This window comes from Cherax quadricarinatus, chromosome 45, assembly GCF_038502225.1.
Source record: "Cherax quadricarinatus isolate ZL_2023a chromosome 45, ASM3850222v1, whole genome shotgun sequence".
NCBI classification, from domain to species: Eukaryota; Metazoa; Arthropoda; class Malacostraca; order Decapoda; family Parastacidae; genus Cherax; species Cherax quadricarinatus.
This window is the reverse complement of record NC_091336.1, coordinates 17,137,790-17,163,777: the sequence shown is the minus strand read 5'-3', so window position 1 is coordinate 17,163,777 and position 25,988 is coordinate 17,137,790. Positions and strand designations below refer to the sequence as shown.

General features: G+C 43.1%; 1 protein-coding gene across 1 annotated transcript in view; it reads left to right on the top strand.

Annotated features, from left to right (window-relative positions):
• Positions 1–25,988, top strand: part of LOC128694810 (uncharacterized) — a 52,150-nt gene that overhangs the window by 7,786 nt on the left and 18,376 nt on the right. Inside the window, exons 3-5 of the mRNA XM_070094341.1 lie at positions 783–1,137; positions 9,221–9,394; positions 11,572–11,776. Coding sequence (XP_069950442.1) covers positions 783–1,137; positions 9,221–9,394; positions 11,572–11,776 — 734 coding nt within the window. The remainder of the gene's footprint in view (positions 1–782; positions 1,138–9,220; positions 9,395–11,571; positions 11,777–25,988) is intronic.

The following is a 25,988-nucleotide window of genomic DNA, read 5'->3' as shown; positions in this document are numbered from 1 at the left end:
GTCCCCTCTCTGGAACATCCTATCTCTGTCCACCTTGTCTATTCCCCGCAGTATCTTGTATGTCGTTATCATGTCTCCCCTGACCCTTCTGTCCTCCAGTGTCATCAGTCCGATTTCCCTCAACCTTTCCTCGTACGACATTCCCCTGAGCTCTGGGACTAGCCTTGTTGCAAACCTTTGTACTTTCTCTAACTTCTTGACGTGCTTGACCAGGTGTGGGTTCCAGATTGGTGCTGCATACTCCAGTATGGGCCTAACATATACAGTGTACAGTGTCTTTAACGAATCCTTATTAAGGTATCGGAACGCTATTCTCAGGTTTGCCAGGCGCCCGTATGCTGCAGCAGTTATTTGGTTGATGTGTGCCTCCGGTGATGTGCTCGGTGTTATGGTCACCCGAAGGTCTTTCTCCCTGAGTGAGGTCTGTAGTCTTTGTCCACCTAGCCTATACTCTGTCTGCGGTCTTCTTTGCCCCTCCCCAATCTTCATGACTTTGCATTTGGCAGGATTGAATTTGTGTGTGTGTGTGTGTGTGTGTACTCACCTATTTGTGGTTGCAGGGGTCGAGTCATGGCTCCTGGCCCCACCTCTTCACTGGTTGCTACTGGGTCCTCTCCCTGTGTGTGTGTCAAAACAATCGCATCCCAAGTAAAGATTGAAAACATATTAGAATTACAAATACAATGTTTTACATTTATAGATGCTAAGCTATATTTCTTGTGATTTCATGTGTTCCATGTTTTTTGTACGTACATTATTGTGCTCAAATATACTATCGACAGGAACGACAGCAGTACCGGTAACTACAGAGCCTACACTTACCCTGAGCCCCACCTCTTCCTACAGTACCATCAACAATAGTGTCAACACTAATACCATCATTACTAGGACTATCACCAATACCATATCTTATGTGAACACTACTACCCTTAACAACAATCTAACTACCAGTAACAGCACTGTTACCAGCAACAGTACTTTCGTTACCCTTGCTGTTACCTCCAACACCACTACAACCACCAGCAACAAACTCTTAGTACAGAACTTGGTACAAATGGCTACCATACCAACTTTCAAGTGTACCAAACTTCTCAAACAGGGAGGAAGAACTTGCCAGAGGATACCAGATGGAGACAAGTAAGAATATATATTATTATTATTATTATTATTATCATTATTTGGGTTTAGCACTTAGTTTTGATTGTAATACTGCTTCTACCAGTAATGATACTATTCATTATTTTATTATTATTATTATTATTATTATTATTATTATTATTATTATTATTATTATTATTATTAAGAATAAACGTAACAGTAGTGTCTGGAACAATTCACAAAAGAAAAATAATTGGAAATAAAAGCTAGACGATGTTTCGGCCCATCTCAATGTACTGTTTGCAAAGACATTAAATAAATAAATAAATTATCAGTAGTGACTTGATAATTAAATAGTCCAGGACGAGCCGGAGCGTCGTCTAGTTTTAATTTCAAGTTTGTGGGTTTATTCTTATTATTAATATTATTATTTTTATTATTATTATTAATCATGTTGTTACTCATCTTTAAGGCCCAGAAGCCTTGAAGAGTGTGAACATAGCTCCTTTGCATAAAGGAAAATGATAGGGTGGATACACAACCCGCACATAGAAGAGAGGCGCTTGCGACGACGTTTCGGTCCGACTTGGACCATTTACAGTGACTAAATGGTCCAAGTCGGACCGAAACGTCGTCGTAAGCTCCTCTCTTCTATGTGCGGATTATTTGCGTATCGTTCCAGTCACGGTATTGTGCCTATTTTTGTTACTGATAATGAGAATTCTCAAGACTAGGGAAATAGTCCCAATGGCAATACTTTTCAGATCACTTTTATTCTCTCGCTTAGAGTATTGTTCAGTATCGACGGCTCTTTACAGGGCAGGAAAGACAATATAAACACAAATGCAGTATAATGTGATCCTTTATTGACTACGTTTCGCCCACACAGTGGGCTTTTTCAAGTCACAAACAGAACTACCTGGGGTGGAAGGAACGCGAGTATTTATAGTCCGGCTGAGGTCAGGTGAAGAATGCTGCATCTGATGATGTACCGAGTTGGGTTGTAGAGTCTAAAAACTTGGGTAGCTTGGAAAGGAGACTGGACAAGTTTGTGAGCAGACCTTCTACAGTGTTCTTAGGTGGGATAGCGATGAAGAAGTTTCTTGGCAAGTGGTTCAGCTATGTTATAGAAGCCACTATTCTGGTTGAAGTTGTCGGATATAGAAATAAGTGATGATTCCAGGATTCTTCGGTATTGGGTGTTGTCTTCTGTGGCGATAAGTCTTGAGTTTCTGTAGTTTATCAAGTGGTTGTGTGAATTACGGTGTTGTACGCAGGCATTCCTTGTGTCGTCAGACCTGCTTGCGTATTGGTGTTCTGAAATACGTGTTTGGAGGTCCCTTGATGTTTCGCCCACGTATAACTTGTTGCAGTCATTACAAGGGATTATGTATACCCCTGCAGAGGATGGAGGCTTGTCCTGCCTACTACTGGTGATGTCCTTGATGGTCGTGGTTGTGGAGGTAGATACTTGGAATGATGTTTTGGCAAAGATGTTGGAAACATGTTTGGCAATGGAGTTGGTGGGAAGGACTATGTATCTCTTCTCGGCAGTGTCTTCTCTGGGTGTGTTGAAGATGTTTAGTGCTCGCCGTCTGCAGTCTCTGATGAAGTGACGAGGATAGTGGAGTTTGGAAAATACCTGTTCAATTATAGTGCATTCTTCCTCAAGGAACTCGTTGCTGCAGATTCTGAGTGCACTCAGAATCTGCAGCAACGAGTTCCTTGAGGAAGAATGCACTATAATTGAACAGGTATTTTCCAAACTCCACTATCCTCGTCACTTCATCAGAGACTGCAGACGGCGAGCACTAAACATCTTCAACACACCCAGAGAAGACACTGCCGAGAAGAGATACATAGTCCTTCCCACCAACTCCATTGCCAAACATGTTTCCAACATCTTTGCCAAAACATCATTCCAAGTATCTACCTCCACAACCACGACCATCAAGGACATCACCAGTAGTAGGCAGGACAAGCCTCCATCCTCTGCAGGGGTATACATAATCCCTTGTAATGACTGCAACAAGTTATACGTGGGCGAAACATCAAGGGACCTCCAAACACGTATTTCAGAACACCAATACGCAAGCAGGTCTGACGACACAAGGAATGCCTGCGTACAACACCGTAATTCACACAACCACTTGATAAACTACAGAAACTCAAGACTTATCGCCACAGAAGACAACACCCAATACCGAAGAATCCTGGAATCATCACTTATTTCTATATCCGACAACTTCAACCAGAATAGTGGCTTCTATAACATAGCTGAACCACTTGCCAAGAAACTTCTTCATCGCTATCCCACCTAAGAACACTGTAGAAGGTCTGCTCACAAACTTGTCCAGTCTCCTTTCCAAGCTACCCAAGTTTTTAGACTCTACAACCCAACTCGGTACATCATCAGATGCAGCATTCTTCACCTGACCTCAGCCGGACTATAAATACTCGCGTTCCTTCCACCCCAGGTAGTTCTGTTTGTGACTTGAAAAAGCCCACTGTGTGGGCGAAACGTAGTCAATAAAGGATCACATTATACTGCATTTGTGTTTATATTGCCATTGTGTCGGTATTTTATACCATTTATTTCCAGGGCAGGAAAGAACTGAACTGGAACAGTTACAGAGATCATTTATAGCCGGCATAGAGCCAATAAGGCATCAAAATTACTGGAAACACCTGAGTCTTAAATATGTACTTGCTGAAACGGAGGAGGGGGATACACAATATATACGAGAAAGATGCTTGGGTGTCTGGTTCCATATCTGCATACTCCCATAACAACCTACTGGAAGGAGAGTTATGGAAGAATTGTAAAATAAGCCCAGTGAAAAACATAGGCACCATGGGCAGAGTAAGAGAACATCGTATCAACATTCGTGAGCCCAGACTGTTGAAGACGAGACACCAGAAATATTGCCGAACAAGTGTAGAAGTTTTCAAGAGTTTATAAATTGGACATGTGCCTCCGCCGAGTGCCAGATCAACCAGGCTGTAATGGATATTTGGACCAGGCAGTAACAACCTGGTTAACCAGGCAAGCACCAGTCAAGTCTGGCCCAGGACCAGACTGCAGGAGTAGGAAAGCTCTCGAAATCCTTCAAAGGTCTAATAATAATAATCATCATCATCATCATCATATTATTATTATTATTTGAAAACAAAGTGAAGCTACAGAACAGTATGTGTCTTACGGAAACACGTCCTAATGTATTACAGCCGTACAGGGAGATCGATCACCGGACCTCAATGTGTGAGCTGAGTGCGCTAGCTTAGTTCAATCTTTCAAGCTTTTATAGCTTAAGACTGTTTACTAACAAAATCATCTCATTAAATAAACCATAGAGGAAATAAATCTCTCAACACTTTTGTTTTCCATGTTACAACGTTGTGTTCACTATCAGTATAACTGCCTACACTAGTAGCAACTGATGACTAATTACTGGCCCACTTGCAAAGTACCTAGTCCCATGATAAGATTTGTATCATCAGACAAAATAGGGAGATCATTCACAAACCCCTCAAGGGAGGTTCCTGGAAGCTGGTGAAGGGCTCATGATCTGGGCCCCTCAAGGAAGGTTCCTTGATGTTGGTGAGGGGCTCTTGATTTAGGGAATTGGATCTGTGCTCCAGTTCCCCGAATTAAGCCTGAATGCCTTCCACATCCCCCCCCAGGCGCTGTATAATCCTCCGGGTTTAGCGCTTCCCCCTTGATTATAATAATAATCATGATCTGGGGAATTGGATCTGTGCTCCAAGTCATTGCCATTTTTATTTTTATCATTTTTTTTATTATTCTTTTGCTACCTTAACTTGTGTATTTTATCCTGTCAATTTAAATCTAGTTATACTCTAATTCTTGTAAACAACTTATATAAGACCTTAGTGCAATTACAATTGAGTCTTGTGCCTTTTTTATATTATTAGATTAAACTCAGTTGTACTATAGCTCATTGTAGCTCAATACATAGTCAATACCAAATTCATTATATTAGACCATAGTGCAATTACTAGTGAGAGTCTGGTGCTATTTTTAATTTGTATTTTTATATTATTAGATTAAATCTAGTTGTACTATAGCTCATTCTAGCTCAAAACATAGACTCCACAAAAGTCATTATAGTAGACCTTAGTGCAATTACAAGTGAGAGTCTTGTTCTATTTTTAATTTGTATTTTTATATTACTAGTTTATACCTAGTTGTACTTTAGTTCATTCCAGCACAACACATAGACAACATCAACTTCATTATGTGTAGTAGTGACTATACTCTATATGACCAAAATACTCTAGCTATATACTTATCCAAACTTCCCACCACTACAGATATCAGTACTAGAACTCAACACACAACTCAGGATATAAATAACCATAATTTAAACCTAGAAGATGATTGATCACGTTGACCCTGATCTAAACCTCCATAATCTGACACCCAATCAAAACCTATTGGAAAGTAACTGCCTTTATTACACAGCATCACAAGCCAGCACTATCCTAAACAATGCTAAAAGTCTATCAGTACTTAACTACAACATCAGGTCCTTAAGCAAACACTATGATGACCTCCTGGCACTCCTTGAATCACTAAAGACACCCTTCTCCTGCATTATTCTTACTGAGACCTGGCTTAAGCAGGACACAATATATATCTACCCTCTACCAGGATACACAGCAATTCACAACTGCAGACCAAACCAAGTTGGGGGTGGTATTGCAATCTATTACTCTAACCAATTATCTTGTATTAGCACCACTTGCTTTAGTGATGAATATGGGGAATACATTTTTGCTAATTTTACTGTAAAAAAACCTTAAGACACCTATAACAATCGGTGCCATTTACCGGATACCTCACACAAACATCCCAAATTTCAGTGAGAAATTAAAGTCACTAATAACAAACAGACAAATGAATAAGCACCACCTTCTCTTAGCTGGAGACTTCAACATCAACCTTGGCTTACTAGATGATCAGCTTGTAACTGATTTCATCAACAATATGAACAACACACTTCTCATACCAACAATAACTAAACCAACCAAGCTCACTGAGACAAGTGCAACCATAATAGACCACATATGGACCAATATACTAGCCCCCCTTAAATCAGGGATAATCACAGATAGCACTACAGACCACTACCCTACCTTCCTCCTGACAAACATTAGTAAACCACCACTTGAATACAACAAAGTCTCATTTAGACTCCATGACGAGGCCTCAATAAGGAAGTTCACAGCTGACCTAGAGACTGTTGACTGACCTACAAAATTCTCCAAGGCCAATGGTATTGATGACTGGACAGACATTTTTCTTAACAAATTACTTAGACTATACAACAAACATTGTCCTATAAAAACGAAACAGATCACAAACAAACGGCTTGGTTGCCCATGGCTAACCAGCACCATTCTGAAATCCATTGACAAGAAACACCAATATGAAAAGCAATATAGACAGGGCTTAATACACAAAGATATTCTTAAACACTATTCATCAGTTCTCACCAAAGTAATAAAGAAAGCCAAACAACTATACTACTCCAGTAGATTCACAGACACTAGAGGAGATATAAAAAAGACCTGGAAAACACTCTCTCAGATTCTAGGGACCCACAAACTGAAAAAAAACAAGAATATTGTCCTAACTAAACCTAATGAAACACCACTACATCCCACTGACACAGCTAACAAGATAAACGACTTCTTCTCAACCATAGGATCTAATCTCGCCAATAAAATCCCACATACCAATGCCCATGCCGGGGACTACCTAGATGGGAATTCCCCAAATTCCTTCTATCTTGCACCAACTGAGCCCTCGGAAGTCACCGAGATTATAAAGTCACTTAGAAATAACTTAGGGAATCTGTCTCATGTCCCACCATTACTGTACAAGCGAGCGGCCCATATCCTTTCGCATGCTATTTCATTACTTTTTAACAAGTCACTAGAAACTAGCACCTTCCCGAAACTACTCAAGATGGCAAGGGTTACACCAATACATAAAGGTGGTGACCCTACAGACTTAAACAACTATAGGCCAATATCAAACTTACCATTGCTATCCAAAATCTTTGAGAAACTCGTGCACAGGAGACTATATTCATTTATAACAGCACAAAACATACTCAACCCCTGCCAATTTGGATTCAGGAAAAATAAAAGCACTAATGATGCAATCATAAAAATGCTAGATCTGCTTTACACAGCATTGGAAAATAAGGAATATCCACTAGGAATTTTTATTGACCTAAAACAAGCTTTTGACACAGTAGACCACGACATCCTACTCCACAAACTTGACCATTATGGTATAAGAGGCCATGCGCTTGCTTATTTCAAATCTTACCTTACTAATAGGTATCAGTACGTCACCATTAAAGACACAGCATCAACAACACGGCCACTTGATACTGGAGTTCTATGTAACTATTTGTGTATACCTGAATAAACTTACTTATACTTACTTGGTCCCCTGCTCTTCCTCGTATACATCAATGATCTTCCAAACGTATCTCAACACCTGAAACCCATTCTCTTTGCTGACGACACGACTTATGTCATCTCTCACCCTAATCTTGCCACCCTCAACACCATTGTTAACGAGGAGCTGATCAAAATATCGACTTGGATGACAGCCAATAAACTTACGCTTAACACTGACAAAACCTACTATATTATGTTTGGTAGCAGAGCAGGAGATGCACAAATTAACATTAAGATCGACAACACTCTAATTACCAGACATAATGAGGGCAAATTCCTAGGCCTATACCTTGACAACAACCTGAATTTCAGCACCCATATCCAACACATAACCAAAAAAGTATCCAAAACGGTTGGGATCCTCTCCAAGATACGATACTACGTGCCGCAAAATAGCCCTTCTCACACTATACCACTCACTTATTTATCCATACCTCACCTATGCTATTTGTGCTTGGGGATCAACTGCAGCAACACACCTAAAGCCAATAATAACCCAACAAAAAGCTGCAATAAGAATAATCACTAAATCCCATCCCTGGCAACACACCCCCCCACTCTTCATAGATCTAAACTTACTCCCTGTTCAGTACATCCACACTTACTACTGTGCAATCTACATCTACAGGACCTTAAACTCCAATATCAACCTTGACCTAAAACGCTTTCTTGATAGTTGTGACAGAACCCACAGGCATAACACCAGACACAAACATCTCTACGACATTCCCTGTGTCCGACTAAACCTTTACAAAAATTCAATGTATGTCAAAGGCCCTAAAATCTGGAACACCCTACCTGAGAACTCTAGAACTGCAGACACATTCATCACCTTTAAAACTACCATTAGAAAACATCTTATCTCCCTGATACACCCCATCAACTAACTCCACGAATACCACCTAGTGGTTCACACTTACACTCACTCACCCATTTGACCATAAACAGAAATATTAATCTCAATCTTAAAATAATGAATCCTATGATACTCCAATACTGAAACTATGTACTGTGCCAAAACAAAAGCATTCACATTGCTAAACTCACAAACTAGTATTTAGTCACTTAGCCATAATACCAACTTACCTCATAATTTGTAATATTTTAAAATAAAGAATTAGTCTGCCCGAAATGCCTAGCCATGCTAGGCGTTCTAGTGGTACACTCTGTAATCATTATTTAACTACATGTAAACCACACAATAACCAAATTCTGTAAATTCAACATTGTAATCTTTATAGAGAATAAACTTTGAATTCCCTGAATTAAACCTGAATGCTTTCCATTCCCACCCCCCTCCAATGATAATAATTCACAAACCACAGGCTACGTCAACTCAATAGGGTTACTAGAAAAAGTTGATCGTTAGGTTATTAGATAAATTTGAACTAAAACAAGTTCACATTGGCCTGCCATAATTTTAACCCGGGCATTTTTTTGCACCTGTATATATAATTGTAGCGATACTTATGAGGAAAGACTAAAGAAAATTTTCAACTATCCCTTCAGAGAGAGTTTTTGGATGCTGGTGAAGGAATTTTGATTCGAGAAATTAGAGCATCTCGTATGACTCCTACAGGCTCAGCACTTGTTGAATATAATAATACTTCAACTATTTTAGGAAGGTGTGTTTGGACGAGTCGGTGGCCCTGTCTAGATCTTCATGTCTTGTGTACTCCTTCGGTATCGGCCACGACTTTAGCCTAGACAAATCCATGGGAGAATTTGGATGTGAAGTATTTGCCTTCGACGACGATGATTATCACAACATGTACATCAATAATATAATGCCCAGGTAAACGAATCTACGAAAACTTCACTACACAATTTTTTTTTTTTTTATTATCACACTGGCCGATTCCCACCAAGGCAGGGTGGCCCGAAAAAGAAAAACTTTCACCATCATTCACTCCATCACTGTCTTGCCAGAAGGGTGCTTTACACTACAGTTTTTAAACTGCAACATTAACACCCCTCCTTCAGAGTGCAGGCACTGTACTTCCCATCTCCAGGACTCAAGTCCGGCCTGCCGGTTTCCCTGAACCCCTTCATAAATGTTACTTTGCTCACACTCCAACAGCACGTCAAGTATTAAAAACCATTTGTCTCCATTCACTCCTATCAAACACGCTCACGCATGCCTGCTGGAAGTCCAAGCCCCTCGCACACAAAACCTCCTTTACCCCCTCCCTCCAACCTTTCCTAGGCCGACCCCTACCACGCCTACCTTCCACTACAGACTGATACACTCTTGAAGTCACCCTCGCTCCATTCTCTACATTCTCCATTCTCTCTTGCACACGAAAATCACTCACTACGAAAGCAAAAGACTTGGCAGACGATGCACCATCCCCCCAATGAAAAGCAGGGGTGTCACTAGCACGTTAAGAGACCATACAATAAGTGTCAGGGGCCCGAGACTGTTCAACTGCCTCCCAGCACACATAAGGGGGATTACCAACAGACCCCTGGCAGTCTTCAAGCTGGCACTGGACAAGCACCTAAAGTCAGTTCCTGATCAGCCGGGCTGTGGCTCGTACGTTGGTTTGCGTGCAGCCAGCAGCAACAGCCTGGTTGATCAGGCGCTGATCCACCAGGAGGCCTGGTCACAGACCGGGCCGCGGGGGCGTTGACCCCCGAAACTCTCTCCAGGTAAACTCCAGGTAAACATGTCCGAACCACCTCAACAACCCTTCCTCAGCCCTCTGGACAACAGTTTTGGTAATCCCGCACCCCCTCCTAACTTCCAAACTACAAATTCTCTGCATTATATTCACACCACACATTGCCCTCAGACATGACATCTCCACTGCCTCCAGCCTTCTCCTCGCTGCAACATTCATCACCCATGCTTCACACCCATATAAGAGCGTTGGTAAAACTATACTCTCATACATTCCCCTCTTTGCCTCCAAGGACAAAGTTCTTTGTCTCCACAGACTCCTAAGTGCACCACTCACCCTTTTCCCCTCATCAATTCTATGATTCACCTCATCTTTCATAGACCCATCCGCTGACACGTCCACTCCCAAATATCTGAATACATTCACTTCCTCCATACTCTCTCCCTCCAATCTGATATCCAATCTTTCATCACCTAATCTTTTTATCCTCATAACCTTACTCTTTCCTGTATTCACTTTTAATTTTCTTCTTTTGCACACACTACCAACTTCATCCACCAATCTCTGCAACTTCTCTTCAAAATCTCCCAAGAGCACAGTGTCATCAGCAAAGAGCAACTGTGACAACTCCCACTTTATGTGTGATTCTTTATCTTTTAACTCCACGCCTCTTGCCAAGACCCTCGCATTTACTTCTCTTACAACCCCATCTATAAATATATTTATTTATATGTGTAAGTAGATAAATGAAAGTATGAAAAATACAAAATTATTTTTCATACTTTTATAAAATTTAAAACATTTTGCGGATAGGTTAGGTTAGGTAGATATGTCAGGAAACAGGAAAAGTGTTTCCTGACGCGGGTCTTAGTCATATGATGACCCTCATTATTATTATTATGATAATCAAGGGGGAAGCACTAAACCCGGAGGATTATACAGCGCCTGGGGGGGGGATGTGGAAGGCATTCAGGCTTAATTCGGGGATCTGGAGCACCGATCCAATTCCCTAAATCAAGAGCCCCTCACCAACATCAAGGAACCTTCCTTGAGGGGATGATGACCCTCAGCTGGAGCTTTTGGCATATACAGTTTTCTGCAAGGCATTCAGGAACTGTTGTAAATTCTATCCCTTAGAGGAGTGTCCTAAAGTCAGTGAAGGACTCTTGATCTAGGATATAACACTACACCCTCCCTTGGATCAAACTTAATCACATTCCATTCCCCAGACACTGTACGTCCCCTACAAGTTTGGCGCTTCGATATGAATATACATGAAAACAATGCTAATATCAGTGAAGCAGTTGAAGGCCGAACTCCACCAACAACTTTTTTATTCCTTTATCAGGGTGCATTTCATTCACATTCGCCTTGGTCACTCAGTAGTTTTCTTCACGGAGATCAACAAGTTAAAGAACTCAACCTTCCTGTACCTGTACAGGCCGCTAGACAACATTATGTTCATACTACAACATTACACAGCTAACCTGCAACTTCTGAAGATGGACGTGGAGGGAGACGAGTGGCAGATCTTCCAGGACTCTATCTTTAAGGTGTAGTATTTTCTTGATACTTTTATAATAAAGCAAAAGTGTGCTTGTAAAACTATTAATGTAGACTGATTCAGGATTAGTTACTGCACTATGTCACATGATCTCTTCAGCTGGAAACAGATGAACATATCATGTGAAACACTGCATTTTAATTTGCTCACAAGTTCAACAGATTTTTTTTGGGGGGAGGGGGGTAATAGAGAAGATATTGTAACTACTAATTGTGATAAGAATTTTTCCATCTTTTTAAATTTATGAATAATAGGCCCTACCACAATGTTTTAGTAGGTTTGCATTTTGAAAAAAAAATTAAATAAAATTTGGGTTATTTTTTAACATCAACTTGATATTTGAGTTTAAGGCCTTATTATCACTGAGAAGAGTTCTAATCTCTCAATATACTGGAGCTGGCATCAAATAAAGTGAGTTACTGTCTATATAAACATTTAGTCATCTATGACAATTCTTGCTTGTATTCAACTTTATAATGTACGAGCTATGTGTGCGTAAAAATATGGTGAACATTTATTAGAAAATAAATTTAGACATATCACATATAGTTATCACTACACAGGAGGCTGAGTTACTGTTCATTAATTCACAACTTAATGTTGAACACTGTACAACATCCAAGGGTATATTTTGCAAAAGACCATGGTATATTCTACAATGGCCTAGGCTACTATCACAGAACGTACTCTAAATGTAGGTGTTTCAGTGCTGCTGGTTCATTAGTTCACGCCTCACAACTGTGAATACTTTGTATATGGTGTAATTATTCCTATTTAGCATTTACCCTCATAAAAGTCTGTTGTTCACTAACTACACACACCAGGCCTGGTGGCCTGGTGGCTAAAAGCTCCCGCTTCACACACGGAGGGCCCGGGTTCGATTCCCGGCGGGTGGAAACATTTCGACACGTTTCCTTACACCTGTTGTCCTGTTCACCTAGCAGCAAATAGGTACCTGGGTGTTAGTCGACTGGTGTGGGTCGCATCCTGGGGGACAAGATTAAGGACCCCAATGGAAATAAGTTAGACAGTCCTCGATGACGCACTGACTTTCTTGGGTTATCCTGGGTGGCTAACCCTCCGGGGTTAAAAATCCGAACAAAATCTTATCTTATCTTATCTTATCCTAGTTACTTTTCACAACCAAACTTTTTTTCCTGTTATACTTCACTTATGATCTCTTCAACGTCGTAACCAACATATATACAATGAATGTGAAACTGGTTATATTTTCAGTACTACACGTCCTGTTCTGCTAACTTGACATGATTCAATTCACTATTTTCATGTACTACCGTTAGTTAGTTAGTTTAATATGTTTATTATGCACCCCATACCCATCCTGTGGGCGGTAGTCAAAAGATTACAGAGGTACATAATTGGTCCAGGGACTGGACTCCAAAGTTTTGATAGCTGAGCAAGTTACAGAGGTAATGAACTCACAATTTACAAAGGTAATGAACTCACAATTTACAAAGGTAATGAACTCATTACCCGGTGGTCTGGTGGCTAAAGCTCCCGCTTCACACACGGAGGGCCCGGGTTCGATTCCCGGCGGGTGGAAATTCCGACACGTTTCCTTACACCTGTTGTCCTGTTCACCTAGCAGCAAATAGGTACCTGGGTGTTAATCGACTGGTGTGGGTCGCATCCTGGGGGACAAGATTAAGGACCCCAATGGAAATAAGTTAGACAGTCCTCGATGACGCACTGACTTTCTTGGGTTATCCTGGGTGGCTAACCCTCCGGGGTTAAAAATCCGAACGAAATCTTATCTTATCTTATCTTACAAAGGTAATGAACTCCAGGTAGGTCTGGTCACAATCATGACAAGTTACAAAGGTATTTACAGATTACAGAGGTACGTAATGGGTCCAGGGACTGGGCCCCCAAAGTTTTGATAGCTGAACTAGGTACAAAGGTAATGAGCTCACAAGTTACAAAGGTAATGAATTCTGTAGAATGGTTACTTACGTTTATACATGGCTACAATCATGAACAAATTATAGTATAATGAGCAATTCACACTTCCACACCCGGTCACAACTGTAATGAGTTACTGATGCAAATATTTATTGTTGAATCACACACACACACACACAAACACACACACACACACACACACACACACACACACACACACACAGGGACATATCATGTGGGATTCGAACACGTGGATAGGGTAAAGTAATACTCACGTAGGCTGGAAGTACGTATAATTACGGATAATGTGGACCCGTAACCTTGTCTCCTTGCTCACTCTCGTATGACTGACCGCCCACAGTACCCATATGTGAGGGGGTCTTTGAATACTGCTGTGGTCAGCACAATATGAATACAGACAGTGACTCAGGCAGAGACGGTTGGTAGTAGTTAGTGAGTCATCTACTGGTACACTGGTTACTGGTAACTGGTTACTACTACTGAGAGACAGACCATGTGCTGCAAGACACAGTGCACACATACGATGAGGAGGAAGTGAAGAAACTGCTAAGTGAGCTAGATACCTCAAAGGCAATGGGGCCAGATAACATCTCTCCATGGGTCCTGAGAGAGGGAGCAGATATGTGTACGTGCCCTTACAACAATATTCAATACATCTATGGAAACAGGGAGATTGCCTGAGGCATGGAAGACAGCAAATGTAGTTCCCAAGCTTTAAAAAAGGAGACAGACATGAAGCACTAAACTACAGACCAGTGTCACTGACGTGTATAGCATGCAAAATCATGGAGAAGATTGTCAGGAGAAGAGTGGTGGAGCATCTAGAAAGGAATGAGTCATAAAGCAGCCAGCATGGATTCAGAGACGGGAAATCCTGTGTCACAAACCTACTGGAGTTTTATGATATGGTAACAGCAGTAAGACAAGAGAGAGAGGGGTGGGTTGATTGCATCTTCTTGGACTGCAAGAAGGCGTTTGACACAGTACCACACAAGAGATTAGTGCAGAAAACTAGAGCACCAAGCAGCATATAACAGGGAAGGCACTACAATGGATCAGGGAATACTTGTCAGGAAGACAGCAGCGAGTCATGGTACGTGGCGAGGTGTCAGAGTGGGCACCTGTGACCAGCGGGGTCCCACAGGGGTCGGTCCTAGGACCAGTGCTATTTTTGGTATATGTGAACGACATGACGGAAGGGTTAGACTCAGAAGTGTCCCTGTTTGCAGATGATGTGAAGTTAATGAGGAGAATTAAATCTGATGAGGACCAGGCAGGACTTCAAAGAGACCTGGACAGACTGGACACCTGGTCCAGCAAATGGCTTCTCGAATTTAATCCTGCCAAATGCAAAGTCATGAAGATAGGGGAAGGGCACAGAAGACCACAGACAGAGTATAGGCTAGGTGGCCAAAGGCTGCAAACCTCACTCAAGGAGAAAGATCTTGGGGTGAGTATAACACCGAGCATGTCTCCGGAAGCACACATCAATCAGATAACTGCTGCAGCATATGGGCGCCTGGCAAACCTGAGAACAGCATTCCGATACCTTAGTAAGGAATCATTCAAGACACTGTACACCGTGTATGTCAGGCCCATACTGGAGTATGCAGCACCTGTTTGGAACCCGCACTTGATAAAGCACGTCAAGAAACTAGAGAAAGTACAAAGGTTTGCGACAAGGTTAGTTCCAGAGCTAAGGGGAATGTCCTATGAAGAAAGATTAAGGGAAATCGGCCTGACGACACTGGAGGACAGGAGGGTCAGGGGAGACATGATAACGACATATAAAATACTGCGTGGAATAGACAAGGTGGACAAAGACAGGATGTTCCAGGGAGGGGACACAGAAACAAGAGGCCACAATTGGAAGTTGAAGACACAAATGAGTCAGAGAGATATTAGGAAGTATTTCTTCAGTCATAGAGTTGTAAGGCAGTGGAATAGCCTAGAAAATGACGTAGTGGAGGCAGGAACCATACACACTTTTAAGACGAGGTTTGATAAAGCTCATGGAGCAGGGAGAGAGAGGGCCCAGTAGCAACCGGTGAAGAGGCGGGGCCAGGAGCTAAGACTCGACCCCTGCAACCACAAATAGGTGAGTACAAATAGGTGAGTACACACACACACACACACACACACACACACACACACACATACACCCGACAGTGTAAGGAGGCAAAAACAAAGTGCAATAGAGAATGGAAAAAGTACAGAAGGCAGAGAACACACGAAAATAGGGAGATCAGTCGCAGAGCCTGGAATGATTACGCACAGGTAAGGAGGGAGGCCCAGCGACAGTATGAAAATGACATAGCATCGAGAATCAAGACTGACCCGAAACTGTTGTATAGCCACATCAGGAGGAAGACAACAGTCAAAGACCAGGTGATCAGATTAAGGACAGAAGGTGGAGAACTCACAAGAAATGATCAGGAGGTATGTGAGGAGCTGAACAGGAGATTTAAGGAAGTTTTTACAGTAGAGACAGGAAGGGCTGTGGGAAGACAGCACAGAAGGGAACATCAAGAGGGAATATACCAACAAGTGTTGGATGACATACGAACAACTGAGGAGGAGGTGAAGAAGCTCTTAAGTGACCTTGACACCTCAAAGGCGATGGGACTGGACAACATCTCCCCATGGGTCCTTAGAGAAGGAGCAGAGATGCTGTGCATGCCTCTAACCACAATCTTCAACACATCCCTTGAAACTGGGCAACTACCTGAGAAATGGAAGACAGCTAATGTAGTCCCCATATTTAAGAAAGGAAACAGAAATGAGGCACTAAACTACAGACCTGTCTCTGACATGTATTGTGTGCAAAGTCATGGAGAAGATTATCAGGAGGAGAGTGGTCGAACACCTGGAAAGGAACAAGATTATAAATGAAAACCAGCATGGGTTCATGGAAGGCAAATCTTGTATCACAAGCCTCCTGGAGTTTTATGACAAGGTAACAGAAGTAAGACACGAGAGAGAGGGGTGGGTAGATTGCGTTTTCCTAGACTGCAGGAAGGCCTTTGACACAGTTCCCCACAAGAGATTAGTGCAGAAGCTGGAGGATCAGGCGCATGTAAAAGGGAGGGCACTGCAATGGATAAGAGAATACCTGACAGGGAGGCAGCAACGAGTCATGGTACGTGAAGAGGTATCACAGTGGGCGCCTGTTACGAGCGGGGTCCCACAGGGGTCAGTTCTAGGACCAGTGCTATTTTTGATATATGTGAACGACATGATGGAAGGAATAGACTCTGAAGTGTCCCTATTCGCAGATGACGTGAAGTTGATGAGAAGAATTAAATCGGACGAGGATGAGGCAGGACTGCAAAGAGACCTGGACTGGCTGGACATGTGGTCCAGCAACTGGCTTCTCGAATTCAATCCAGCCAAATGCAAAGTCATGAAGATTGGGGAGGGGCAAAGAAGACCGCAGACAGAGTATAGGCTAGGTGGACAAAGACTACAGACCTCACTCAGGGAGAAAGACCTTGGGGTGACTATAACACCGAGCACATCACCGGAGGCACACATCAACCAAATAACCGCTGCAGCATACGGGCGCCTGGCAAACCTGAGAATAGTGTTCCGATAACTTAATAAGGAATCGTTCAAGACACTGTACACTGTGTATGTTAGGCCCATACTGGAGTATGCAGCACCAGTCTGGAACCCACACCTGGTCAAGCACATCAAGAAGTTAGAGAAAGTACAAAGGTGTGCAACAAGGCTAGTCCCAGAGCTCAAGGGAATGTCATACGAGGAAAGGTTAAGGGAAATCGGACTGACGACACTGGAGGACAGAAGGGTCAGGGGAGACATGATAACGACATACAAGATACTGCGGGGAATAGACAAGGTGGACAGAGATAGGATGTTCCAGAGAGGGGACACAGGGACAAGGGGTCACAACTGGAAGCTGAAGACTCAGACGAGTCACAGGGACGTTAGGAAGTATTTCTTCAGTCATAGAGTTGTCAGCAAGTGGAATAGCCTAGCAAGTGAAGTAGTGGAGGCAGGAACCGTACATAGTTTTAAGAAGAGGTATGACAAAGCTCAGGAAGCAGAGAGAGAGAGGATCCAGTAGCGATCAGTGAAGAGGCGGGGCCAGGAGCTGAGTCTCGACCCCTGCAACCACAATTAGGTGAGTACAATTAGGTGAGTACACACAACCACAAATAGGTGAGTACACAGACACACACAGAGAGACAGACAGACAGACACACACACACACACACACACACACACACACACACACACACACACACACACACACACACACACACACACACACACACTTTAGTTTAATATCTTTATTATGCACCCCATACCCATCCTGTGGGCGGTAGTCAAAAGATTACAAAGGTACATAATGGGTCCAGTGACTGGACCCCAAAGTTATGATAGCTGAACTAGTTACAAAGGTAATGAACTCCAGGTAGATCTGGTCACAATCATGGCAAGTTACAGAGGTAATGAATCAGCTTCACTCCTATACATGGTTACAGTCATGAACAAATTACAAAGTAATGAACCACTGATACGTCCACACCTGGTCACAATTGTAATGAGTTATAAATACAAATATTAAGTGGTTCATACACCCACACTAGCTCGCGCACACACACATACACACACCAGGGCGCACGCACGGACATGTGCACATGAGCATACAAATATATGCATACACACAAGGATGCAAACCCACACACACACACACCCACACACACACACACCAACACGCACACACACACCCTCACACACACCCACACACACACCCTCACACACACCCACACACACACTCAAGTATTCAATAAGGAATAGCAAATGGTAATCCATTGAACAAGGCGATTAACTTACTATAAGCAGGTCAAGCATAGGCAACATTGTAAGTAGGTGAGCGTAAGTCTCAGGAGGGTGGGAGTCAGGTCACAAGAGGTTGTGGACACAAGCGACAACTGAGAATCCACATTACACTCCAAGCACAAGCCACCTACTTTTCAGACACATAATAAACCCACACATAATTCGACACATAATTACACACACACACACACACATACACACACAGGGGATACACAGGGATATGCAGTGGGAGAATGAAAGGGTGAGGTCAGTCTTTGTGTATGGGCTCCAGGAAGTCGAAGGGGAAACATATGAAGCAAGAAAACAAGGGAAAAAAAAGCAATTGAAAGCATCATGAAAGCAATAGAAGACGATATGACCCAGCTGGAAAATTTTCGGAGAATAGGGGGGTTTGTAAAAAAAAGAACCCGGCCAGTGAGAGTGACCTTCAAGGCAGAAGCGACTCGGACCAGGATCCTGCAGGAGAAAGCACGATTAAGGGACATGACGGCATACAGGAAGGTGTATCTCGACCGCGACAGAACACAAGAAGAAAGGCAGAAACTGAGAGAGATGATTCAAAGGCGAAAGGAGGAAAGAGAGGGGATGGAGAAGACAGACAGGAGATCCCAGACCCAGGAAGAAGATAAAATACAGCCTCCCTCACAACTTCCTATAGAAGCCTCCCAACCAGGTCAACCCCAGTGCAACCAAACACTCTAAATCAAGACACCCATGCCACATCCAATTCCCCCACCCACTACATTACAAACTCCACCTCCACAGCAACAACCGATAGTTCCTTACCAGGTCTCCCACTTCCCCAACCCCAATATACCTCCCAGACCACAGTCTTAGAAAAGAAGTTGAAGGTATGGTATACAAATGCAGATGGAATAACAAACAAGTATGAGGAGTGGCACAAAAGAATCAAAGAGACATACCCAGACATAATAGCACTCACAGAAACAAAACTCACCAGAATAATAACAGATTCAATCTTTCCATCCGGATATCAAATCCTCAGGAAAGACAGAGGGAGGAGAGGGGGAGGAGGAGTTGCACTGCTCATTAAAAACCAGTGGGGTTTTGAGAAAATGGAAGGAATGGATGGCACAGGCGAAAGGGACTACTTAGTAGGAACAATCCAGTCTGAGGGACATAAGGCGATAATTGCAGTAATGTACAACCCACCACAGAACTGCAGGAGGCCAAGAGAAGAATACGATGAGAGCAACAGAGCAATGGTCGACACACTAGCCGAGGTGGCCAGGAGAGCACACATGGGGGGAGCAAAGTTACTAGTTATGGGTGATTTCAATCACAAGGAGATTGACTGGGAAAACCTGGAGCCCCATGGAGAGCCAAGATGATGGATGTGGTACTGGAAAACCTCATGCATCAACATGTTAGAGACACTACCAGAGAGAGAGGAGAGGATGAACCAGCAAGGTTGGACCTTGTATTCACCATGAGTAATTTGGACATCGAGGGTATCATGTATGAAAGGCCCCTGGGAGCTAGTGATCATATGGTTCTGTGCTTCGACTACATAGTTGAGCTCCAAGTGGAGAGAGTAGCAGGAATAGGCTGGAAAAAACCAAACTACAAAAGGGGGAACTACTCAGGCATGAGGAACTTCCTTCAAGACATTCAGTGGGAGAGGGAACTGACAGGAAAACCAGTACAAGAAATGATGTACTATGTCGCAACAAAATGCAAGGAGGCAGAGGAGAGGTTTGTTCCCAAGGGAAACAGAAATAATGGGAAGAACAGAACGAGTCCTTGGTTCACCCAAAGGTGTAGGGAGGCAAAAACTAGGTGTACTAGAGAATGGAAAAGGTACAGAAGACAGAGAACTCAGGAAAATAAAGAAATCAGCCGAAGAGCCAGAAACGAATATGCACAGATAAGAAGGGAGGCTCAGAGACAATATGAAAATGACATAGCATCAAAAGTAAAGACTGACCCGAAGCTGTTGTACAGCCACATCAGGAGGAAAACAACAGTCAAGGACCAGGTAATCAGACTGAGGAAGGGTGATGGGGAATTCACAAGAAACGACCGAGAGGTTTGTCAGGAGCTCAACACAAGATTTAAAGAGGTATTTACAGTGGAAACCAGTAGGACTCCAAGAAATCAGAAAAGGGGGGCACACCAGCAAGTGCTGGATGAGGTACATATAACCAAGGAGGAGGTGAAGAAGCTGCTATGCGAACTTGACACCTCAAAGGCGGTGGGACCAGACAACATCTCTCCATGGGTCCTTAAAGAGGGAGCAGAAATATTGTGTGAGCCATTAACAAAGATCTTCAACACATCATTTGAAACTGGGCAACTCCCTGAGGTATGGAAAATGGCAAATGTAGTCCCAATTTTTAAAAAGGGAGACAGACATGAGGCACTAAACTACAGACCTGTATCACTAACGTGTATAGTATGCAAGGTCATGGAGAGGATATCAGGAGGAAAGTGGTGGGGCACCTGGAAAGAAACAAGTGTATAATTGACAACCAGCACGGTTTCAGGGAAGGAAAATCCTGTGTCACAAACCTACTAGAGTTTTATGACAAGGTGACAGAAGTAAGACAAGAGAGAGAGGGGTGGATCGACTGCATATTTTTGGACTGCAAGAAGGCCTTCGACACAGTTCCTCACAAGAGGTTACTGCAAAAGCTAGAGGACCAGGCACACGTAACAGGAAAGGCACTGCAATGGATCAGAGAATATCTGACAGGGAGGCAACAACGAGTCATGGTACGCGACGAGGTGTCAGAGTGGGCGCCTGTGACAAGAGGGGTTCCACAGGGGTCAGTCCTAGGACCTGTGCTGTTCTTGGTATATGTGAACGACATAACGGAAGGGATAGACTCAGAAGTGTCCTTGTTTGCAGATGATGGGAAGTTAATGAGAAGAATCAAATCGGACGAGGATCAGGCAGGACTACAAAGAGACCTGGACAGGCTACAAGCCTGGTCCAGCAACTGGCTCCTTGAATTTAACCCTGCCAAATGCAAAGTCATAAAGATTGGGGAAGGGCAAAGAAGACCGCAGACACAATATAGTTTAGATGGCCAAAGACTGCAAACCTCACTCAAGGAAAAAGATCTGGGGGTGAGTATAACACCGAGCATATCTCCTGAGGCGCACATCAATCAGATAACTGCTGCAGCATACGGGCGCCTGGCAAACCTACGGATAGCGTTCCGATACCACAGTAAGGATTCGTTTAAGACTCTGTATACCATCTACGTCAGGCCCATACTGGAGTATGCAGCACCAGTTTGGAATCCACACCTAGTCAAGCACGTCAAGAAATTAGAGAAAGTGCAAAGGTTTGCAACAAGACTAGTCCCAGAGCTACGGGGATTGTCCTACGAAGAAAGGTTGAGGGAAATCGGCCTGACGACACTGGAGGACAGGAGGGTCAGGTGAGACATGATAACGACATATAAAATACTGCGCGGAATAGACGAGGTGGACAAAGACGGGATGTTCCAGAGATGGGACACAGACACAAGAGGTCACAATTGGAAGTTGAAGACTCAGATGAATCAAAGGGATGTTAGGAAGTATTTCTTCAGTCATCGAGTAGTCAGGCCATGGAATAACCTAGAAAGGGATGTAGTGGAGGCAGGAACCATACATAGTTTTAAGGCGAGGTATGATAGAGCTCATGGGGCAGGGAGAGAGAGGACCTAGTAGCAATCAGCGAAGAGGCGGGGCCAGGAGCTGTGAATCGACCCCTGCAACCACAAATAGGTGAGTACAAATAGGTGAGTACACCCACACACGCACACCCACACACGCACACACACACCCACACACACACACACACACACACACACACACACACACACACACACACACACACACACACACACACACACACACACACACACACACACACACGCACACACACACGTACACACACGCACACACACACACATGGTAATGCATTATTTACAGCTAGCAAAGTCAGGGTATTTCTCCAGAATGGTCTGCAATATACCACTGTGGATAAAATACTTTGCCATTTCTTGAACATTTCTGAGTGAGTTGTTTCTAAATTCATTAATTTGATCACACTCCAGTACATAATGATGCAAGGTGTGACAATAGTCCATCTGGCAAAGCCGGTAATACATTTCTGCATTTTTTTTTTGTATACCACCAGTTAATTTTTTGAGGTAATTTTCGATGTTCTCTGCAACCCAGCTAGTCATCCATTTTTCTGCAAGAGTGGTGTGGAAGACAAGATGTGGCCCGGTGGTCTGGTGGCTAAAGCTCCCGCTTCACACACGGAGATCCCGGGTTCGATTCCTGGCGGGTGGAAATTCCGACACGTTTCCTTACACCTATTGTCCTGTTCACCTAGCAGCAAATAGGTACTTGGGTGTTAGTCGACTGGTGTGGGCCGCATCCTGGGGGACAAGATTAAGGACCCCAATGGAAATAAGTTACAGTCCTCGATGACGCACTGACTTTCTTGGGTTATCCTGGGTGGCTAACCCTCCGGGGTTAGAAATCCAAACGAAATCTTACTCTCTTATTAGTTACACAAATAACCCGCACATAGAAGAGAGGAGCTTACGACGACCATTTCTTGAAGCTCTTAATAATCTTGCCCCCTTCCATTAAGTTTAAATCTGAATGGGAATCTAATTCCTTGCTTCCTTTCCTTGATGTCCATGTCCACCGCTCAGATATAGGTTTTGCCTTTTCCGTTTACCGCAAACCTATGCACAGTGGCATGTACATTCACTACTTTTCTTCTCATGCTTCCTCTGAATTTGTTTAACACAAGCCTATTTGATGTTATCCTGACGCCAAATGACTTCGAACAATCGATAAATGACATGCCCATGCACTCTGCCCCAGGGCCAGACTCATGGAACTCCGTGTTCATCAAGAACTGCAAGAAACCCCTATCACGAGCTTTTACCATCCTCTGGAGAGGGAGCATGGGCACGGGGGTCGTCCCACAGTTACTAAAAACAACAGACATAGCCCCACTCCACAAAGGGGGCAGTAAAGCAACAGCAAAGAACTACAGACTGATAGCACTAACATCCCATATCATAAAAATCTTTGAAAGGGTCCTAAGAAGCAAGATTGCCACCCATCTAGATACCCATCAATTACACAACCCAGGGCAACATGGGTTTAGAGCAGGTCGCTCCTGTCTGTCTCAACTATTGGATCACTACGACAAGGTCCTAGATGCACTAGAAGACAAAAAGAATGCAGATGTAATATATACAGACTTTGCAAAAGCCTTCGACAAGTGTGACCATGGCGTAATAGCACACAAAATGCGTGCTAAAGGAATAACAGGAAAAGTTGGTAGATGGATCCATAATTTCCTCACAAACAGAACAGAAAGAGTAGTAGTCAACAGAGTAAAGTCTGAGGCGGCTACGGTGAGAAGCTCTGTTCCACAAGGCATAGTACTCGCTCCCATTTTGTTTCTCATCCTCATATCTGTCATAGACAAGGATGTCAGCCACAGCACCGTGTCTTCCTTTGCAGATGACACCCGAATCTGCATGACAGTGTCTTCCATTGCAGACACTGCAAGGCTCCAGGCGGACATCAACCAAATCTTTCAGTGGGCTGCAGAAAACAATATGAAGTTCAACGATGAGAAATTTCAATTACTCCGATATGGTAAACATGAGGAAATTAAAACTTCATCAGAGTACAAAACAAATTCCGGCCACAAAATAGTGATCATGTCGGAGGGTCTCACCTTCAAGGACCATAACATTGTATCAATCGCATCTGCTAGAAAAATGACAGGATGGATAATGAGAACCTTCAAAACTAGGGATTCCCAGCCCATGATGACACTTCAGGTCGCTTGTTCTATCTAGGCTGGAATATTGCTGCACACTAACAGCACCTTTCAAGGCAGGTGAAATTGCTGACCTAGAAAATGTACAGAGAACCTTCACGGCGCGCATAACAGAGATAAAACACCTCAATTACTGGGAGCGCTTGAGGTTCCTAAACCTGTATTCCCTGGAACGCAGGCGGGAGAAATACATGATTATATACACCTGGAAAATCCTAGAGGGACTAGTACCGAACTTGCACACGAAAATCACTCAAAACGAAAGCAAAAGACTCTGCAGACGATGCAACATCCCCCCAGTGAAAAGCAGGGGTGTCACTAGCACGTTAAGAGACAATACAATAAATGTCAGGGGCCCAAGACTGTTCAACTGCCTCCCAGCATACATAAGGGGGATTACCAATAGACCCCTGGCTGTCTTCAAGCAGGCACTGGACAAGCACCTAAAGTCGGTACCTAACCAGCCGGGCTGTGGCTCATACGTTGGATTGCGTGCAGCCTGCAGTAACAGCCTGGTTGATCAGGCTCTGATCCACCAGGAGGCCTGGTCACAGACCGGGCCGCGGGGGCGTTGAGCCCCGGAACTCTCTCCAGGTAAACTCCAGGTATATAAATTAATTTACGAAATAAACCATACTCAGTTGACGTGGTTTTAAAATTTACGTTATATTAATGTAATTATTAATAAGAAACCATTGAGACTCCTAATATTTGTTTTTTTACATATACTGCTAACATTATCATTATATTTTTGGTATACGCTACCGACAAGTAGTTGAATAAGACATGAGTAACATATTATTACTCATGAAAAACTAATCACAATTATTTGTTCCTCACATACCTATTAATCAACATATATATTGATATATACTCATACTTTTTCCCTGACTTATCATATATATATTACCGTTTATTTATATATTTTAAATTATTTTTAATTACTTACATCACTTACATTATTATGGATTTGATTCAAATAATAGTCGGAAGGTATTATCTAATGCAAATTTTAAACTATAGTCATATGAAATATTCAGTATAGAGCTTAGTTTTAGTGTTTTGCACCTTGTCACAGCTGAACACCACCGACATACACACAATGCTTAAAACTTAAAACTAATGGTGTCAGCAGTTCACTCTACTATATACGTAGACATTCGGTGGCCTGGTGGCTAAAGCTCCCGCTTCACACACGGAGGGCCCGGGTTCGATTCCCGGCGGGTGGAAACATTTCGACACGTTTCCTTACACCTGTTGTCCTGTTCACCTAGCAGCAAATAGGTACCTGGGTGTTAGTCGACTGGTGTGGGTCGCATCCTGGGGGACAAGATTAAGGACCCCAATGGAAATAAGTTAGACAGTCCTCGATGACGCACTGACTTTCTTGGGTTATCCTGGGTGGCTAACCCTCCGGGGTTAAAAATCCGAACAAAATCTTATCTTATCTTATCTTACGTGTATCAGCAGAATTGCTTCACGTGCCGCTACCAACTTAATGCCACTAGATGCTTCTTACAACGTCTTATGAATTTGGTTTATATGTTAAGATTTT